The 20,481-nt window shown below is 47.6% G+C and overlaps 2 protein-coding genes and 1 pseudogene across 2 annotated transcripts; 2 read left to right on the top strand and 1 right to left on the bottom strand.

Annotated features, from left to right (window-relative positions):
• The first annotated feature begins 1,103 nt into the window (after nucleotides 1–1,103).
• Nucleotides 1,104–2,404, top strand: LOC133899397 (uncharacterized). Its single transcript, XM_062340386.1, has one exon. The coding sequence runs from the start codon at nucleotides 1,299–1,301 to the stop codon at nucleotides 2,187–2,189; it is 891 nt and encodes a 296-aa protein (XP_062196370.1). The 5' UTR covers nucleotides 1,104–1,298; the 3' UTR covers nucleotides 2,190–2,404.
• A 3,323-nt stretch (nucleotides 2,405–5,727) lies between these two features.
• Nucleotides 5,728–12,219, top strand: LOC133898459 (uncharacterized; annotated as a pseudogene).
• Nucleotides 12,220–13,185: 966 nt separating this feature from the next.
• LOC133899743 (protein Brevis radix-like 1) lies at nucleotides 13,186–18,740 on the bottom strand. The gene is made up of 5 exons (XM_062340799.1): nucleotides 18,261–18,740; nucleotides 17,490–17,902; nucleotides 14,706–14,844; nucleotides 14,169–14,605; nucleotides 13,186–13,700 (listed from the first exon to the last, which is right to left on the bottom strand). The coding sequence occupies exons 1-5, from the start codon at nucleotides 18,417–18,419 to the stop codon at nucleotides 13,622–13,624; spliced, it is 1,227 nt and encodes a 408-aa protein (XP_062196783.1). The 5' UTR covers nucleotides 18,420–18,740; the 3' UTR covers nucleotides 13,186–13,621.
• Nucleotides 18,741–20,481: the final 1,741 nt, after the last annotated feature.

The raw sequence follows: 20,481 nt of genomic DNA, 5'->3' as shown, positions 1-20,481 counted from the left end.
AGATGGATTGCTGATGGGCCCCCTCCTTAGATGCGGAACGCTCTTGTTCCACTGGTGGCTGAAGCGTAGCCGATGAGACTAGATCTGCCTCAGCGACGAAGTGCGAAGGCGGTGAGAGTGCTCAGGGTAGATCGATCGGCATGGGCTCCTCCTTGTTGGTCTTCAATTCATCCACCACTGCCCTCACATATGTGAGTGCTTGGTCGTTTTGCGTGGTGCTGGCGTTCATCTCCTTCAACATTGCTATGAACTCTGCGTGTTGATCGTCAGTCGTCATATGTTGCAGCGCCATGATTGAATGCTCTGATTACCAATTGTTACCAACCCAAAGGATCCAAGTACTCAAATCCACACAAGCACACATAAGAACAATCCAAATCCGAGCTTAATAGCCAAATCAAACCAATACACATGGTCTGGGTACAACTGATGGAACAAGAAGAGTAAGGGAAAGGGAAGAGATCGATCAAGTCTCCGACTCGCCTGAGCCGTAGCTCACCGCCATTCGGTTTCTTCCGTTTGTTCTTCGATGCCTTGGCTGGAAGGTTGCTTCTCCTTTTATATATGTGTTGCAATCTTCAGCAGCCATTCGTGCTCAAGGTGCCAGCCACCGTCTTGCCTTGCAGCCCGGTCCAGGAGTCCTAGGCCCGTGACAAAGCACAAAGTCGTGTTTGTATGCTTATATTATAGTTTGATTAGGTACGTAGAGTGGTCAAAGCACTAATCAATGTGTTGATACGGGTGCCTCGATGTCGCTATCAAAACGAAAAGTGGAAAAATAAAGGTGCAGCGTAGATAAAATACGTCGTCAGTTAGTTATATGGCTATGCACATTGACAGTTGGTGAAACCAGATCAACCTCTGATCAACAGAAATGGAGATGAACAGATGCATGCTCACCATGTTGAATTGCGATCCTGAATCGGATCGGAGGTTTTCTTGTAGCATCGCTATTCGGCAACAATCGAGCAATGACTAGCAACACACCGAAGTTGACACGCACAACAAACTGACTAGTAGATCATTCCTTTTCGCCCTGCCTGCATATTATATAGCTTGGCACTACAGGTACGTTCCTGCAGCTCTTTTCCATGCAAGCTACCACTAACTTGAATCCTCCTGAAGTGGAGTCCAAACAAGCGTGCATGCTCTGCCTCTTCCATGTCCAAACTCCTAACAATGGCAACACTGTCGTTCACATCTCTGAACTCTACATGTACCTATTTAAGCCATTGCACACACGTACAGACGCCAACAGTCCAACACCGGCCAGTATCAGCACAAGCGAAGAGTAAGCCATGGGCACCTTCCTAGGCCACTTCCTCCCCGGCCTGGCCTTCGCCATCCTCGGCGTGTGGCACACGCTCAACACCGTCAGGGCCTACAAGCTCAAGGGCGCCTCCGGGTTCCGCTCCGCCACCTGGTTCCCCTTCCCGTCGCCTCTGCCAGGCCTGAGGCACCTGGAGCTCTACCTCCTGCTCTCCTTCTCCGTGCTCGCCATCGTCGACCAGCTCGTCGACTTCCCCATCCTCGCGCTCTCCCTCCAGCCGGACAGCCTCGAGCACGCCACCATGTACCTCCACCTCTCCGTTTACGCGTCCGTGGCGCTGGCCGTCGACCTCACGTGGCGCCGCGACGCGCTTGGGGACGTGGTGGCTGCGCTCGCCGCGTCGGTATTCGGGCAGGAGCTGTTCCTGCTCCGGTTTCACTCCGCGGACCACGCCGGCCTCGAGGGCCACTACCACTGGCTGCTGCAGCTAGTGGTGGCGGCCTCCCTCGTCGCCACGGCCGCCACGGCCGTCCTGCCAAGGAGCTTCGCCGTGGCGGTGGTGAGGTCAGCGTCCGTGCTGCTCCAGGGCATGTGGTTCATGGTCATGGGCTTCGCGCTGTGGGTCCCGGCACTCGTGCCGACGGGGTGCCACGGCGTTGATCAGGGAAGCGCCGCCATGCAGAGCGCGGTGGCGTGCTCGACGGAGGATGCGGCGCGGAGGGCGGTCGTGATGGCCAACCTTCAGTTCAGCTGGGCGCTCGCCGCGGTGTGGGTCGTGACGGCGTACCTGTGCCTCAGGGTGGATTGCCGGTGCTTGGAGTACAGGCAGCTTCAGCCGCCAGCCGGCGACGGCGGTGCCCTCATCGTCGACGGGGACGCGCCGCAGAAGCGCGTGTTTCCCGTTGCAGAGCAGGTGTAGAAGATACTAGAAAGCATATGTCGCATGCAAAACTAGTTGCTCACGGTCACTTGTAAGTACACTGAAGTGTGTGTACCTGTTACACGTACTGATCACCTGTGCGATGGGCTGTCTGGGCCTAAGTTTAGTTGGGCCCTTAGGTTCAGTCCATCCAGTGAAGATGTCCCTAGGGCCTCATGTAGTGCACCTCAAAAATAAAGGTAATACTATTTTAAAGGCGCATGTTTTATTTATTGTTTTCAGGCGACCAATGTGACCTCGGATGGAGATATAAAGGTTGGACCGTTTCTTTAACCTCTGGACGAAGCGAACTTCGTGCTCCCTAGCCCACCCCTCTTCCTGCCATCTTAGTCGACACCTTGCTGCCAGATCCGTGTCTACAGCACGCCGTCTCGCTAATCTCTTCATTTTGGAGCTCCCTCATCCCGCCCCATCCGGCGGTCCTCCGCAGCCTACGATCGATGGTGCCCCCGCCGTCTCGCCTCTCTGCCTCCATGCCCGTCTTCTCTGTCGAGCCAACCTCTCTCCCTCAGGAGTTGTTCTGGCGACAAAGAAAGGTCCCATCTAACTCCCGCTAGCGGCCGTCGTTCTTTATCACCAGAGAGATAGAGCTTGTTTTTCAGCGCCTGGTAATTAGGAAGTGTGCAAAAATAAATGTGGATAGGCACTCTCGTGTGCGTCCACTCAAAGATGGAAGAATCTCCTTCAAAGAAAAAAAGAAGGATCATTTTCGGGTGCAGAACTCTTGTTCATGGTAGGGGTGGTAGTGTAGAAAAAAGGTGAGCCAAACCGTGGTCTCTACTCTCTAGTTTGGACAGCACACCGGCATCTTGTTACCAAGTGATCTTTTTAACCCGTTTTTAAGGCTTTGAACCAAGTGATTAACTCAGCTTATTTGGTAAGTGCGGGCATCCTCATCTCATCTCATCTCCTGCAGGTTCCTTCTAGACTTGCAATCGAAGAAGCAAATGGTTTTTAAATATAAGCTAGTTCATCATGAACTCTATTCCTTTATTGAATAAATAAGCGTGAAACATCAGTTTGGTCAGAAGAAATGACTTGAACGGCCACACGGGCTAATTGTTTTCGTGGAATCCGGTGGGCGCTGGAGTATTTATGTGGAACTTAATTTGAGCTTTGCAATACTAGCACGTTACGTACAGCAAGTCATTCGTCCCGCCTAGAGCTAACTTCTTAAGTAGCTACTAGATACACACAGGGATTTCTTAAAAGAATAAAGAAAGCTAAAATTGACTCTAGGATTGACATGTGCTATAGATATAAAATGATGCTCCATTGTCCCTTCAGTAACGATCTTGTCGTTTTGAACATACATTCGGTTCAAACTTTTAATACTTTGACTCAATATAATTTTAGATATTTAGACTAGGTTTATCTTACTGCCTCATAAAATACAATCATAATACTATAGTTGTACTGAGTTTCATAAAATATATCTTAGTAGAAATTATTGTTCAAAGTTGTGTTATGTAGACTATGTCATATCGAGAATAACAAATATTTATGACTAGAGGGAGTGACTAATTTGCGGGAGTGAAGAGGGTGTGAAAGCCCTATTTGACCTTAGGCTCAGGGAACCGGTTTAGATGCTTGAGCCGAACTCTAGGCGACATCAGGACTTCTTCCGAACCCATAGATTGATAGGGCATTGCCTGCTCAGTCCTCTGTTAAACTTAAATTAATATTTGAAATGTCATTACGTATTTGCAATGCTCGGTCATTTATGACCAAAATTATCAATTGTGAAAATTATTGATTGTTAAATTAATAATTGTGACTTTTAGTAGAGGCTGCAACTACTACAAACATATTAACTGTGACAATATAATTGTCAGTTATTAATTGTAAAAATTATTAGCTATGAAATATTTTTTCATCAAAACTATTAATTCTGAAAATATTTTTTCATCAAAATTATTAAATTATGATTTTTTTTATCAAAATTATTAATAGTGAAAATGTTATTCCTCATAATTATTATTTACAAAAATATTATCACTGACGATTAACAAACCATCAGTGATGATATATTACTAATTGTTTTTTAAAAGAAAACAATCAGGTGACCATTATCACCAACTGTTTTTAAAATAGAACCATCGATAACAATTTATTATCCATGATACTTTCTGTTGTGGTCATTATCGGTCAAAAGGTTGGACCGTCTACTATAAATTTCCAGAGACGGTTTCAAGAATCTGTCACTAATAGGCTGTTAGATTACATCGTTCCTGTAGAAGTGAACTTTTAGTGAGTAACGTAGAAAATACCGAACATGTGATGTGCCTTTGAGCTAATTTTACCAAATCATGCATGGTCAACATAAGGTAAACATGGAGCTATAATGTCGTTTGACAGCGCTGCAGCTCCCGGTCTTCTTATCTGGAGTTGTAGTTCAAAATAAAATTGTTTAAACCTCTATGTTTAATGTAAAATAAAAATAAGATTGCTCATCCAAAGTGTATCCCAGCTTCAACTCTATGATTTTTTTTTTTTACCGAAGCTTTGCCAAATAGGCTTACGAATTTATGCTAGAGATGTTTGCCAGTCTAACAGCTACATGTTTGCCCTCTATGCTTAGTGGTAGCAAGTTTCATTTTCAGACATTACATGTGTATTTATATCAGCATACAGACGATTCATTCCATGTAGGTCGTCTTTAATTTGTTTTGACACTTGATAGCTCACTAATCCTGTTTCGTGGGTGTCCGCGTGTGCCCAAGTAACAGGTGATGGGCAGTCGGAGCGCGCGGACACCCGGGCAGAGGTAGGGAGAGGGGGGCGGGAGGCCCAGATGGGGAGCGGCCTATGGACTCGGCTGGGTCTCGTGCTGATTGGGCCACACACAGTTGAATTTTTTGTGCTGGAAAAATTTGTATAAAAAAGTTCGTATTGAAAATTTTGTTAAAAAGGTTTGTGCTGAATTTTATTCCAAACTTTTCTTGTGAAAACTTTTTCTCAAAGCTTTTGAGCTAAATTTTTCTCATTAACTTTTTTCTCAAAACTTTTGAGTCAAACTTTTCTTGATAACTTTTTCTCTTGCAAACTTTTAAGCCAAATTTTTCTCGATAACTTTTTTTTCTCAAAACTTTGAGGTAACTTTTTCTCAATAACTTAAACTTTTTCTTGATAACTTTTCCTTAAAACTTTTTCTCGATATCTTTTCTCTCAAAATTTGTTTGGAAAAGTTTTTTTTGAAAATTTTTCAAAAAAGGAAAGTTGTGGGGAATTTTTTTTGTCCAAAAATGGATACTTTTTGGCTGTCGGAAAGTTGATCGTTCCTCTGCTCACGTGCGCAGAATAATTTTGACCTAGCTTGGTAGCTGCAACAAGCAACCCCATGAAACAAACCCATCGAACTTAACGAAAGAAGCTTGTTAAACCTTTCAAACCGACGATCCAACCATCTTAAAATCCCACGAAACCTCAGCTTCAAACCCCTCTACATGCCTACACCATCACTTGCCACCTTCCTCTCCTATAGCCGAACTCCAGCCCAGCTCAAGCCGCCGTGGCCATGGGAATGCTCGTCGGCCACGTCGCACTGGGCGTCGGCTTCCTCATCTTTGGGCTGTGGCATCTCTACAACCACATCAGGCTCTTCCTGTTGCGGCCCAGCTCCTACGCTGCGCTCGTCTAGTTCCCGTTCGAGGCATCCGCCACCTCGAGCTTATCCTCGTCATCACCGGCACCATCGCATCCATCCTCATGGAGCTCGTCGTCGACCCGACGAGGCACCAGCCGTTGGATGACGACGGCACCGTGCCTGCCGACCACCTCCACAACTTCGAGCACGCGTCCATCTCACTCGAGCTGCTTGTCTACGCTGCGGTCGGCATCCACCTCGACCGTGTCTGGGTGCTGTATCGGGACACGGTGTCGATGCTCGTCGCCGCCGCGGCGTTCGCGCAACAGCTGATGTTCTTCCACCTCCGCTCAGCGGACCACACGGGTGTGGAGGGCCAGTACCACTTGCTACTGCAGGGTGTCGTCGCTGTCACGCTGGCCACAACTGTGCTCGGCGTCGCCACGCCCAGGAACTTCACGGTGAGCTTGGTGTGGTCGGCGAGCCTGATGTTCCAGGGCGCGTGGTTCATAGTCACTGTTGGACTTAATTCTTGTCGTAGGTCTCGGGGACTTGATTGTCTAGAGTCCTGGTCGTAACTTGCAAGGTTCGATCGTGCGGTATGCACGGGAGTAGTTAGAGTTCGAGTCGGAGTCGGATAGTGGGATGACACGATTCGTGTTAGGATTCAAAGTTAGCAAGTCGCTATAAATATGAGTTCTAATCTCTAATTTTTATAAGCAAGACATAGAGTCGTGCAAGTCACGAGTTGAATAGAGTCTAAAATTTCCTCCAGAGAGTTTTTGCCTTGTTTTATTGTTCTTGTTGAATTTCTGTTGTTTGACATTCTATTTGCTTCTCGTCAAGATACGCAAGTTTGTTCTCACAGAGTAGTACGCGACTGAGGAGTAGCTGGACATTGCTGGTCGATCGGCGTGATTGAGAGCAGCACGTACAGGGCAGATAGCCAGACTAGTCGTGGTCGAGCACGTACGACTGGTCGCTCAAGCTGGTCGTGACTGGTGGTCGTGAGTTGGTGTGCTCTCATACTTCTGGTCGCTCGGGTGGTTAAGAAGCCTGGTCGCTTACGTTGTCGCGAATCCGGAGTGGTCGCGCACATGATCCAGTGGTCAGACCCAACATCTGGTATCAGAGCTCGTAGTGCACAGCACTAACTCATGAAGATATCAATCGTACCTCAGGGTGAGGTGGCGCGGGAGAGCGGTGGTGGGCCGTTCTTGTACCCGCAGTTGACGACGACGAACTACACGAGCTGGGTGATTCGCGTGCAGGCGATGATGGAAGATCAAGGCGTCTGGGAGGCAGTCGAGCCAGCGCTCAGTGAGGCCGTCGACGAGAAGACGGATAAGAAGGTGAGGTCGCATCTCTTCCAAGCGCTCCTGAAGGATCTCCTGATGCAGGTGGCAAGGAAGAAAACTAAGAAGGAGGTCTGGGATTGTCTCAAGACAAGGTTCATCGGTGCAGATCACGTCAAGAACGCGCAACTTCTAATGTTGAAGAGCGACTTCAATGCCATGCGCATGCAGGAGGGAGAGAGCCTGGACCAATACGCTGGAAGGCTCAATAGCATGTCCATCAGGTACGCAAACTTAGGGGAGACGCTCGACGATGCTCCCGGATCGATTCCTAAGTGTGATCGCCAGGATCGAGTAGTTCTATGACCTCGACAAGATGTCGTTCGAGGAAGCCGTGGGGCGGCTTAAGGCGTTTGAAGAACATACTCGCCCGCGTGCATTCGGTGGCAATAGCATCGGCGACAGCCAGCTTCTGTTCACTCAGGCCGAAGTGGCAGGCACGACAGAAGAAGGATGGTGGCAACTCCTCATGAAGCAACAAGGGCAAATCCCTCCTTGCTGTAGATAGCAGCAACAGCGGCAGGGGTGGTCGTGGACACGGCAGAGGTTGTGGCAGAGGTGGTCGCGGCGGGATGTCACGCGATGATGAGGAGAGCGGCTCGGGCGACAGTCGCTGCAACAAGAGCCACACCAAGTGCTTCAACTGCCACAAGATGGGGCACTACGCGAACGAGTGCAAGGCACCGAAGAAGAAGGAAGAGGAGACTCATCTCACTCGTGCTGACGACACCGAGCCGGCCCTGCTACTTGTGGTGTCAAAACAGCCAGCACAAGAACAGCAGCACCAGCGGGGAGCCATATTGCTGAATGAGGAGAAAGTGAAGCCGGTACTACGCGATACAACGGAGGGAGGCTCCAGCTCTGAGGTCTGGTACCTGGACAATGGGGTCAGTAATCACATTACCAGCGACAAAGAAAAGTTCAGAGAGCTGGATGAAGGTGTCACTGGCAAGGTGAAGTTCGGGGAGGGCTCCATGGTGCAGATCATGGACTTAGGGTCTGTCGTGTTCAGCTGCAAGAACGGCGACCAGTGGCTGTTGTAGGAAGTCTACTATATTCCAAGACTGTGCAGCAATATCATCAGCCTTGACAACTTACCGAGGTTGGACACAAGGTGATCATGTATGCTGAACATCTATGTGTGTATGGTAGTAGTCCTGCACTGTTTCTAATGAAAGTGAGGCGAACTCCAAATCGCCTCTACAAGATTGAGCTGCATCAAGCGACGCTGGTGTATCTCTTAACCAGCCTTGAAAATCCAGCGTGGCTCTAGCATGCGAGGCTCAGTCACGTCAACTTCATTGCTATGAAGCTGCTCGTCGACAAGGGAATGGCGACAGGAGTGCCGCCGATCACACACCCAAATAAGTTATGTTACGGGTGTTTGCTGGCAAAGCAGGTGAGGCAGCCGTTCCTGGCAGCGGCAAATTTCAGGGCGGAGAAGCCACTGGAGCTACTACATGCTAACCTTTGTTGGCCGATCACACATTCGACTCTCGTCGGTAAGAGTTACTTCATGTTAATTGTTGATGATTACTCATAGTGGATGTGGGTGTTCGTGATCAAGTCAAAGGACCAAGCTTGCTTCATGTTTAGAAAGTTCAAGTTGCAGGCTGAGAACACGAGCGGGCAACGCATCAAGACGTTAAGGATTGATCGCGGCGGGGAATTCCTCTTTGCTGAGTTCACCCAGTTATGCGAGGAGGCCGGGATCAAATAGCACCTCATCGCGCCATACACGCCACAACAAAATTGCGTGGTGGAGCGGAGGAATAGGACCGTGATGGCGATGGCGAGGTCCCTCCTCAAGAGCATGAACGCGACTGGAAGGTTTTGGGGGGAGGCGGTGCAGCACGCGGTGTATCTGCTGAACCGCCTACCGACGAAGGCGCTGGATGAACGCACCTCGTTTGAGGCTTGGAGCAGAAGGAAGCCGCATTTTGCGCACCTTCATGTGTTTGGCCGCACTGCACACGCGAAGGTGACAACGCCACTTTTGAAGAAGCTCGACGACCGAAGCCAGCCGATGGTGTATCTTGGCGTTGAGGACGGCTGCAAGGCGCATTGTCTCTTTGATCCAAGGCACAGGAAAATTCATGTAAGCCGTGATGTTAAATTCAATGAAAGCATGGAGTGAAGCTGGTGTACAAGAACAGGTGGCGGAGAGCCGTTTGATTTTGATGTTAAGGAGGCGATTAGCACTGAGCCGATGGTGAGCGGCTCTATGCCACTCGCGGGTGGTCCGGCAGGTGTGCCAACGCCCGCGGCACATGATGACCAAGCTCCTTCATCGACTCCGCTGGCTAGCGAGCTAACGCCGGAAGGGCCAGTAACCAGGAGACGCGCTGCGGCACGCATGACAGCCGACTCTCCAACGACCCCCACAAATCTAGTGGTGCTGCCAGCACTGGAATTGCTGGTGGATGATCGAGCCACACCGCTATCGAGCAGGAGCAGCAGCACTGATGAGGGCCCTGTGTGATATAGGTACATTGACGACATCATGAGAGATGCTCCAAGGGTGGATCTCGATGAAGACTTGGAAGCAAATGTCATGCGCGTAGAGACCGAGGAGCCATCTTGCTACCTTGAGGCTGCTGGACAGTAGGTCTGGGAGGACGCTATGGCCAAGGAGATCGAGTCTATAGAGAAGAATGACACATGGACTCTCACAGCGTTGCCAGTTGGTCATAAGCCAATTAGGCTCAAATGGGTTTACAAACTGAAAAAGAACTCACCTCGAGATGTGATCAAGCACAAAGCAAGGTTGGTCGTGAAAGGCTATGTGCAGCGGCAAGGAATCGATTTCGAAGAAGTGTTTGCATAGGTGGCTAGGCTGGACACCGTACGCGTCATCCTTGCTGTTGCAGCCAACCGAGGTTCGCAAGTTCATCATCTGGATGTCAAATTAGCATTCTTAAATGGTGAGCTCGAAGAGGAAGTATACGTGACCCAGCCGGAGGGATTTGTAGTTAAGAACAAATCGCATCTTGTGCTCAAACTTAGCAAGGCACTGTATGGATTTCGGCAAGCGCCATGGGCCTGGAATATCCAGCTTGATAGAAGCTTAAAGCAACTTGATTTTGTGAAGTGTGCTCAAGATCACGCCGTATACACAAGAGGAACAAGCCGACATAGTCCAGAGGAGATCATGGGATTCAAGCAGCAGATGATGAGTAAGTTCGAGATGACTAATCTCGGATTGCTAAATTACTATCTCGGGATTGAGGTAACGCAAGAAGATGGGCAAATTACAATCAAGCAAACAGCGTATGCGAAAAAGGTTCTTGGTCAATTCGGTATGCTGGATTGCAATCCCACAAAATTCCCCATGGAACAAAGGGCACAACTATATAAGGATCCAGATGGATAGTCGGTGGATGCAACTGAGTATCGTCGCATCATCGGTTACCTGAGGTATTTACTCAATACAAGACTTGATCTTTCTTTTGCTGTCGAAGTGGCAAGCAGATTCATGGAGATACCCATGGTAATGCATCACAAGGTAGTGAAGCAGATTCTTCGGTATTTGAAGGGCACTGTGTATTATGGTATTGTGCAGGTCAGAGGAGGAGAAACAGAGCTGATCACCGGCTACACAGATAGTGATCTGGCTGGTGACATGGATGACAGAAAGAGTACTGGAGGTATGACTTTCTACATTAATGATAGCCTGGTGTCATAGAACTCGCAGAAGCAGAAAACGGTGGCTTTGTCTTACTGCGAGGCTGAGTTTATGGCGGCAATGGCGACGGCATGCCAAGCACTGTGGCTTAGAAGTCTGTTGGGGGAGTTGACAGGAGAAGAGCCCAAAGTAGTCAAATTATTTGTTGATAACAAATCAGCGATTGCTTTGATGAAGAATCCAGTATTTCATGGCCGCAGTAAACACATTGACTCCAAGTTTCATTTTATCTGTGAGTGCGTTGAAGAAGGGCAGATTGAGGTAGATTTCATCTGCATGGAGGAGCAGCGAGTTGACGCTCTAACGAAGGCATTACCGGTGGTGAAGCTGGTGGTCATGCGATATTTTTTGGGAGTTCGTGATCTAGACCCACGACAAGATTAAGGGGGGTATGTTGGACTTAATCCTTACCGTAGGCATCAGGGACTCGATTGTCTAGAGTCCTGTTCGTAACTTGCAAGGTTCGATCGTGCGGTATACACGAGAGTAGTTAGAGTTCGAGTCGGAGTCGGATTGTGAAATGGCACGATTCGTGTTAGGATTCGGAGTTAGCATGTTGCTATAAATATGAGTTGTAATATCTAATTTTTGTAAGTAAGACACAGAGTCGTGCAAATCACGAGTTGAATAGAGTCTAAAATTTTCTCCAGAGAGTTTTTGCCTTGTTTTATTGTTCTCGTCGAATTTTTGTTGTTTGACGTTCTATTTGCTTCTCGTCGAGATACGTGAGTTTGTTCTCACAGAGTAGTACGCGACTCAGGAGTAGCTAGATATTGCTGGTCGATCGGCGTGATTGAGAGCAGCATATACAGGACGGATAGCCAGACTAGTTGTGGTCGAGCACGTACGACTGGTCGCTCAAGCTGGTCGTAACTGGTGGTTGTGAGTTGGCGTGATCTCATACTTCTGATCGCTCGGGTGATCGAGAAGCCTGATCGCTTGCACTGTTGTGAATTCGGAGTGGTCGCGCACGTGATCCAGTGGTCTCGGACCCAACATTCACGCATGCTGTGGACGCCGGCGCTCCTGCCCAATGGGTGCTTCCTGAACCACGAAGACGGGCACGACGTCGTGCGGTGCCACGACGAAGGAGGCGCGCTAGCCCGCGCTAAGGCGCTCGTCAACCTGCAGTTCAGCTGGTACCTGTCCGCCACCGTGGTGCTCGCGGTAGTGCTCTCTACCTCCGGATGTGCAGCATCTACCAGGAGGAACCGCAGTACGTGCCGTTGGTCAGGGAAAATGGCCATGAAGACGACGATGGTGACGACGGCGACGTGGAGGCGGCGAAAGGCGGCTCCGAGCGCGTAATCGGTGAATCAAGGCCGATGGAGATCTCACGGCCGTAAGCGAGGAGAAAAAAGGATTTTCAGCATGGAGACGCGCGTGTAAAATGTAAATCAGACCGGGTTAGCATGTTCTTGTTGGAGAGTTGCACTTAAAAACAAGGAGTAATAGCTATTGTTATGTTATTGTAGTTGGATTGGTCCTTGTTAGCAGCTTATTTTCTTGACTAGAATTCTGAATTCTTCTGTAAGATTTTTATCCTGATTCAGCGTTCCATTTTGTGTTGTTTCAGTCATTCGTTGTCCGGTCGAATGTTTTCGAAAGGGCTAGTTCAGTAGAATTTTGGAACTATCTTCATACATGGCCTCTGGTTTGTGAATTTATATTGAGAAAATAATACTACTTGCTGACATTGAAAGATGCTACTCTGGAACATGGAACATAAGTTCGTCCACATCATGCCTCGGAACAGTGAATTAAGACATATCGTCAGAATTTTTGTTTCCTGGCGATGACACACTGACAAAAAGATGAGAATATCAGGTCTGAATTATTATTATTCCGCCCAAAAGTGATTCGCCTACAGCCCTTGATTGGGACGAGCAAACTGGTTTCTGGTTTCATCAGTCTTTCCAATTCTGGTACAGCATTTCTCCTGTGAAAGCAAGGTAGGCAGGCAGCACACGATTTGAAAATGCTTAGCATCAGCTTCTGGCATACTAGTTTGCCTGTAGTTCGCAATTCATCATAGCGCACTTGAATCTTCGACATTTGTAGATTGTTTCCCTTACAAAGTTGAATTACTTATTCCTGGTTTTCTGTTAGTGTGCTGACAATACTCGGAACTGATAGTTCAAATGGCAAAAAATGGCAACGCCCCCCCTCCCCCACGCACCCCTCACAAAACTTGACGCACGACAACGACTTTACGCGACAATAATTTGTACTAACCATGATATCGGGAGTTGGGACTGGCATTTTCACATCTAGGCCAACATAATTTGAATGTAAAGCCATCAGTTTTGCGCCGGTGTTAGTCTGTAAGATTATGACAGCTTATGAGCATAAAGCAAATCATGAAGGAAATTGGAATATGTAACACTTCGCGGGTAGCTCTTACACCGTTCACTTGTACCGTAAAAACAGACACTAAACATGCCAAAACCCAATATGAACGTCTTCTTCTTCAAAAAGAAAAGGAAAGAATCTGCAACATCGGTTGATGGTATGAACACCTTTTACTTTTCCTAAACAGCAAACACTGGCTGATAAAAAGTGCAATTCCTCGAAGTTTTCTTGCACAAACCGCCTATACAAACTTATGACAACGCAGAGAAGAAAAACATGTGATGAAAGCAGTCCTCGCTGCTGTGGTCATTGTTGAGCAGGCACAGAGCAAACCTGACGACACGATGTTAGTGCCCAATGTACACAAATTGCTTCCATCTGAGATTGATGTTGGAAGTAGCAGTTGGTAACGAATACAATTGAATGTCTTCTATCAGAGATACTGATCATGTATCCTCGCCCGGTTCTCTTCCCACCATAACCTGGCATGCATCTCACTGAATCTCTCTCGGCTGCATGAAGAACAACCATAAAGAGTAATTTTTTTACCACAGCAAGAAAAAGGACAGAGATTCTTGATTTATAATCAACCAACACTTACTTTCTCTCAAAAAAACGAAGAACATTTCACATTTGTGACACGTAAGCATTAACATTTCACTCTTGTGATATTTAGCTAGAACAGTGGACTCGATAAATAAGATATACCAAAATCTCGCTTCTATGAAATTTCAAGTGATCCAGGCTGCTATCTATCAGGCCTAGATTACTACTGGGATACTAAGGTTGACTTTCCACCCAATATTTTGATGGAAGCCTGTTAAAGTACCAAATTAGTTGGTTAATTGAGTAGTGACATCTTTGCAAAGTCGGGGCCCTAAATGAGCATAGAACAATTGCACCCACATAATAATCCTATTCACAAACCCAGTAAGACAATCCTATCTACAAACCACAATCATAAGTAGAACACAGCAAACCTGAATCTGACGCGCCTGAGTTCTCTGATGCCACCAGGCAAAGCCCGAATAGTAATATACACACCAGGCTCATCCTCTTCTACCCATTCCCTTTCTGTGTCACTAGCGTTGCTAACAGAGGCCGAGAGTTCACCAGATTGATCCATCTCTTCAGGGGATGAGCTTGTCCTCATTGACGCATCCATTGATGAAGTTTCTGTCTTTGCCCCACTAATGCTTGACAACTTAGGTGTTGATGCCATTCCAACTGAATCATAACACTGGTGTCCAAGGTAGCGGTGATGGCGGTAACCATTGCCAAGGTGATTGGGTTGGTGCTCAAGAGAATCTGATGATAAATATCCTATCGCTCCACTACCCATTAGTGGTCTGTGGAAAGTACTTGATAGATGCTTCTTGTTAAGTCGAGGCGTAGTTGGGCTATCCTCTTTGGTGCTCTGTATGAGGTGCAAACAATGACACACCGGGTAGACAAGATAAGAAGGCATGTCTCAAATCATCAAAACATCTTGAAAGGTGATTCGAAGGGGCTCATACCTCATCGTCATCAGACCTTGGAGTGCTAGGGAGAGGAGCAGCTTGATGGTTAAACTTCTGAACATTGTAAAGCTCCATGACTTTCTCGTAATTTTCAGCCCACCATCTTTGTGCTAGCCATTTGTTGAACATCTCACGGCTATTATGCATCAGTTCATGCACAAAGGAGCACAGCAGATACTGGTAAGGTTATATGATCATCAGAAGCAGGGAGCAAGCATAGTAAGGTACAAATCATGATTAAATTTTGCTTCCTTCAGTAACATTTTTTTCTTGATCAAACCATATTGGCATGCTCATATATCCATCCATTCCTACTAATTAAGTATGAAACAAATTGAATTTATTAGCTGACTACCTCTCACACTTACAATAGCCAATAGGGAAAATCCCGCATAGATCATGCCTAAAGGTAGTTTCACATTCCAAGGGCAATATCAGAAAAGTGGGGTTAACATTGAGCTTGCACTGGAAACTAGGTACAAAAGGGTCTGCCTCTTGGGCATGGATTCTTCTCTAAGCTTTCTGACAAACATTTAATATTGCCTACGAATTAGAACCTACTGTAGGCAAATAGCTAAAATGGTAATCGCTATCAATGTTCCACTATGCAGAAAACATCAATGGACGTTTGGTAAATGGGTGTTTCATTTAGAACATAATTGGTTGAGTTCTATTGAACTAATCTTCACATATGACAAAAAGTGGTTGCTCCTGCGGTATCCTGTGGTTAATCAAAGCACCAATTCTTGGCAAGCCTCTTGCGATGGTGGGGGTTTTACATTGATGTGGGCATAGTTGTGGAAGTGAGAATAAAGGGTGTGATTTATACAGAAGGTTAGTAGGTGACTAGAATGTCTTTTGATTAGAAAAGAACTCCCCAACCCCCAAAAAAGCCCATCATCTGCTTCACTGCTAGCTGTGTAGATGTGTGGACCTCGCAATTAATAGTTGTGAATATCTAAGCCACACTCAGCACGAGTTACATTAGGTCTGCGAAGTATGAAATGATGTTTAGTGCATCTAAGACAACAAAGCAATTTGAAATGTGTGCAACCATGGCGCCCCAAGTCAAATTCTAAAAGGCACCTTCTTGCCTAGATCTAGAATCAAGAAAATAAGCTACAAGTGGACACATTAAAAAAATCAGTTTGTCTTCCCCCGATAACATAGCAATCTTTCATTTACGCCATCTTTCCACGTGTCATTACTGGTGGCAGGCAATCAAAGTAGCATGCACTGAGGAGCTTCTCTCATAATATTCTTAATAATACATTCCGTTCAAAAAAATGACTTTACTTAATCAATCCAAAAATTCAGAATTTATCGTTACAGATTTTACTAGCATCTCCCCCCCCCCCTTTATAGTGTATATATCACGTTTGTAAGAGTCATTTATAAGATCTATACCTAGAAAGGAAGCACTACTCAAATAAAATAGCAAAAAAAGTGCAACCAATCCAATGATCTAGGTTGTCTGGCTCCCCGGATAAGCTGGGGGTTGGAGGTGCCCAATTAGATTAATGAGATACCAATTCAGAAAAGCGGTAATGTATAAACTAGGCTTCAGAGCTATTCTTTGTAATTGAACTCAATGCTGAATGACATTTGCTAACTCTCCTCTGACAAATAGTTTAGAAGTATAAATCTATTAACTCTACAGCATAAAGGCAGACAGATCCAGATTTCATCCTGCTGCAGCATGTGAGTGATTACTATATGCTGTTTGTAGGAATCATGCCCGTAGCCCCAAGCAGTTCAAACGGCAGCGTACCGTTTGAAGAATGGAAATTTGGTCGGAATCAACACATGATGCTTTGAGAAATGAGAGATCCACATAAAAAAATCATGTGCCTTCATCCCATCCGTTCAATGCCACACTGTACAGACACACTTCAAACGGTTGATTAAATGCTAAACTAATGGCAAAACATCTTAACGTCTCTTTTCTTGGTGACAAAGCCAAGTAATTTTTCTATGAAATAAGAAATATACAAAAATAACTTATATCGGAAGAGAAATCTCTTGGAATTGCAGAAGGCCTGCAGCTCATGCACAGAAGTTGCAGATGTTGAGATTCTCACACGGCTCCCCCAAATTTAGAAATCTATCGTGCACTTCTCAAAAAATTCCTTCTAATTCTAATTCAAATAATCATGAGTACCCAAAGTGATCTATCTTCTGCGCATTTGAAAGGGGCAATAATGGACCAGACTTTCCTTTTGACTCTTTAAAAGATAGGCACGCATTTATCCCTTTCTTCTCAATGTTATCCTTAGTGGACAATCTCCTTTTTTTTCTTCGAATTCCATACTTCCCTCCAAAGCAAAGGCGGAAAAGAAACAAGTCAACAACGGGAAAACTCAAACAAACAAAACAAGTTTGCTGGAACTCCAAATTTCTCTTAAGAGACCAAGGTTTAAACTTTCCTGGGCTTAGCCGCTACAGCTTTTCTGGAATTGTAACTTCTTCATTTTGCCCCCTCAAAACTCGCAAGAACCTTTCTCATGAAATATCCTAGAATTCAAGCAAATCAAATAGCAATAAAGAAAATAAAGCAAATAAATTGTACAATTTTACTAAAATCAAAGTACCGCACATAAAAATTATGTTTTCGAATCCTTCACATCAAAAGAAGAAAATCTGAACTGTAAAATTATGTTTTCGTTGCCTGGGCAATGGAAAATGTGAATCCACCACATCAAAAGAAAGAAAATCTGAACCAAAAAGAACTCAAGTTCTACAAAGATGCAAACTTTGGCACGGATGAGCGCAAGACCTCACCTGAATCGGATGCGCTTCAGGTTGTTCCCGCCTTGTGGCAGAGAGAGGAAGGTGATGAACACCCCAGGCTCCACCTGAGCGACCCATTCCTTCGTCTTGTCGTCCTCGCTGCCCCCCGCCGCCGTCTCCTCTTCCTCCTCCTCATCACCGGCGAGGAAGTCGGTGCGCGCGCTCACCGACGGAGTGACGTCGCCGCTGGACATGGCGCCTCCGCTGGGCAGCCTCATGGTCGAGGCCGCGGGGCTGCCGGCGCGCCGGTAGGCGTAGTGGAAGCGGTCCAACCCGGATGCCACCTCGGAGTCCGCATACGGGCCGCTGTGGTGGTACGGGTGGTGCCGCCGCGACGCCGACGAGCCAGCGCACGGATTGCAGTGCCGGTACGCGCCCGACGCCTTCAGCGCCATGTCCTTGATCTGAAACCCAAGAGAAACTCCCATCAATCGTATTGCCCAACTCACACTTCACATCGCCGCAAACTTTCTACCAACAATTTCAACAAGCCTCGAGATTTTCGAGACATCGAGCCATCCCAATACCTCAAAACCCCAAAGTATGTCAAATTCGTACCAGTTTCTGCTTCTCCCAGGCCAAGGAAAGGTACATTTGATCAGGAAAGAACAGCAAATTCAACACTAAATCTCAACCAACAACGGTTGAAACCATGGTCTGCTTTGTGATCGAGATATCATAAAGGCACGGAGAACAACCCCACGATTTCGTCACCCCAAGGGGAGCATTTCAAGAACTCTAAGCCCAAGCACAGCAACCCACCTGGGCGGTAAGTGCCTTGATGGCCTGCCTCGTGCTGGGCGTCGTCACCGAGTCACCCCCGCCTCCGGCGATGGCGTTGTCGTCGTCGTCCTCCGGCGGCTCGCGCGGCGGCGGCGCGCCGCCGGGGAGCTGCTTGGAGCACGCGATGCACGTGAGCATCGACGCCTCGCGCTCCCTCGGATCCCGCGATGAGAGGGGGCAGGGAGAGGATGGGAGGCGCGGGTTTATAGACGGAACGGGGAACTCGCGCGTGCTTCGCTGCGATAGGAATCGAGCTCGAGCGGAGGGCGTTAATGGTGGATTAGGATTCGGTGTTAAAAGCCAGAGTCGCCGGTGGCGCCGCGCTGGGGCTATTTTACTCTTTTCCCGGGGTTTAGGTGCGCCTACTGTTCACAGACGCCGGTTGGGAGGGAAAAATACCTAGCGTGCAGACATTAATATAGGGTCGCTATCAAGAGCGGTTCCGGAGCCTTTGGGCTCTGAATCCTCGGCTAGAAGTGCAGCTTTTGAAGATCGTGAACATCTTCGATCACTGCTTTTGAGATAGGAGAACTTGATAGTCTCCGCAAAGAATTGCTGGGACCACCTTTAAGGACTCTTAGTGTCATTAGTCCTGTCAAATTATGTTTGTGAATCTCAGATCCTCAAAAGTCTTTCGGGTTTTCAGAGCTCTCCATAGCCCTCAGCCTCTTGTAGTCTCGGTCTTCCACCAAAGCCTAGGCAAGTTCTCCGAAGCTTGAGAAGTGGGACATCAAGCCTTGAAGAAATATCAGTTAGAAGGGGCCCTTGAGCTGTCCTCCACTTGCAAGAAAGTGATCAGTATTTAATGCCGAAAGTGGTGGCTATCCTGGCATCCCAATACAAGTGAAGGTCATCCTGACATTTGGGACAGTACGGCGTCGTACCACAATTGACGACCAATCGAGTATCGCACCATCTGGATCATCTACATCATTGTATTTACCATAGTAGATAATATCTGCTAGTTATGGGTAGATGTATTTTGCCTGAGACTAAGTTGTGTAATTCGACTAGCCTCAAGTCCCTGTAGCATGGCGGTAACTCGCATCGCTATCTCTGTAAAGGTATATTTGTATATTTACACCCTGAATAACACTATAAATACAAATCCATAACCATCAGGCCAAAGGCCAATCTCTTGGTGATAAAAACACATCGGTGTTCTTTCCTCTCCACCTCTCCAAGCTTGAGTCGTCCCTCTAGAGGAGGCTCTCGTCGCACTTGTTCGTGAAAGATATTTTCTTGCAACAACAGAGCGTTGTCTGTGGGGACTCAAACATAGAAGTACAAATAGAGGTAGGATGCTACCCAAAAAGAAGACCACCAAGGCCGTAGCACAGGTGGCCGACTCCCCGGCCACACCTATGTGAGGGTCCACACGACCACCACAACCGTGTACCAGATGGAATAGTGACCCTCCAGCCACCACCGACTCGGCAGTGGCCCTAGCACGGGCTAGCGCTGAGAATCCAGCCGGCGCGGAGGCCTTCCAACAATAGCGTAGCGAGGACCTTGCAGCACACCAAGGGGTTATGATCGAGGCTGTGACTGTGCATGCCGCCCTTCAGTGGTTCTTGGCGCTGGAGCCCAGGGACACTCATGCATGAGCCCACCCTCGCGACGTCTCTTGTGACGGCCCCTAGGATACCTTTATCGAGCTTGCGTCTTCTAAGAATCTGGCTATTAGGCAGCCTCCTCTACCTCCCTTTATGGAAGGGGGCTCTGGAGAGACCACAAGTCAAGAGGAAGGCGGGACGCCTGGTAGGGGAAAGAGCTAGCGATACGCAGGCCAGGGGTCGTAAAACCAGAACGGGTCACCAGGTAGGCCTCCGGATCTTACCGAGCCCCCCTTGGTCTGCTCTACCTCCTCCTACTCCGCCACCAACGGTACAATGCCCAACAATGAGAATTGAGTTGCACCAACAACCCTAGTCAGAACGGAGTTTGGCAGACCCTTGGTGTAGGGGTCCCGCCTGAACCACAGGAGCAGTAGGCCCTCTGGAGTGCCTCCCACGTTGGGATCGATACTAGATGAGTTGGTCACGACAAAGGACAAGGGCTCCAACAGGAGGGCCCTAGGTGTCCAAAAGGTCCGTGAGGCCAAGACCCTTCAGCGGACAACACGGCTCGGAGAGACCAACCCTTTCCCCGCCTAGAAGCTACGAGGGCTTTCGGTCCTGCAACCCTGCAGGGGAGGCCT

The sequence above is a fragment of the Phragmites australis genome, chromosome 18 (assembly GCF_958298935.1).
Source record: "Phragmites australis chromosome 18, lpPhrAust1.1, whole genome shotgun sequence".
In the NCBI taxonomy this organism is placed as follows: Eukaryota; Viridiplantae; Streptophyta; class Magnoliopsida; order Poales; family Poaceae; genus Phragmites; species Phragmites australis.
The sequence above is the reverse complement of the archived record's forward strand: the minus strand, read 5'-3'. Positions and strand labels throughout refer to the sequence as shown.

Bases quoted from the DNA above. Each gene is read 5' to 3' on its own strand.
- LOC133899397 (XM_062340386.1), top strand. From the start codon at position 1,299: ATGGGCACCTTCCTAGGCCACTTCCTCCCCGGCCTGGCCTTCGCCATC.
- LOC133899743 (XM_062340799.1), bottom strand. From the start codon at position 18,419: ATGCTCACGTGCATCGCGTGCTCCAAGCAGCTCCCCGGCGGCGCGCCG. The intron at 17,903-18,260 runs GTGGGTTGCTGT...CTTGGGTTTCAG, and splicing joins TCAAGGCACTTACCGCCCAG to ATCAAGGACATGGCGCTGAA. The intron at 14,606-14,705 runs GTATGAGCCCCT...CACCTCATACAG, and splicing joins CAAGGTCTGATGACGATGAG to AGCACCAAAGAGGATAGCCC.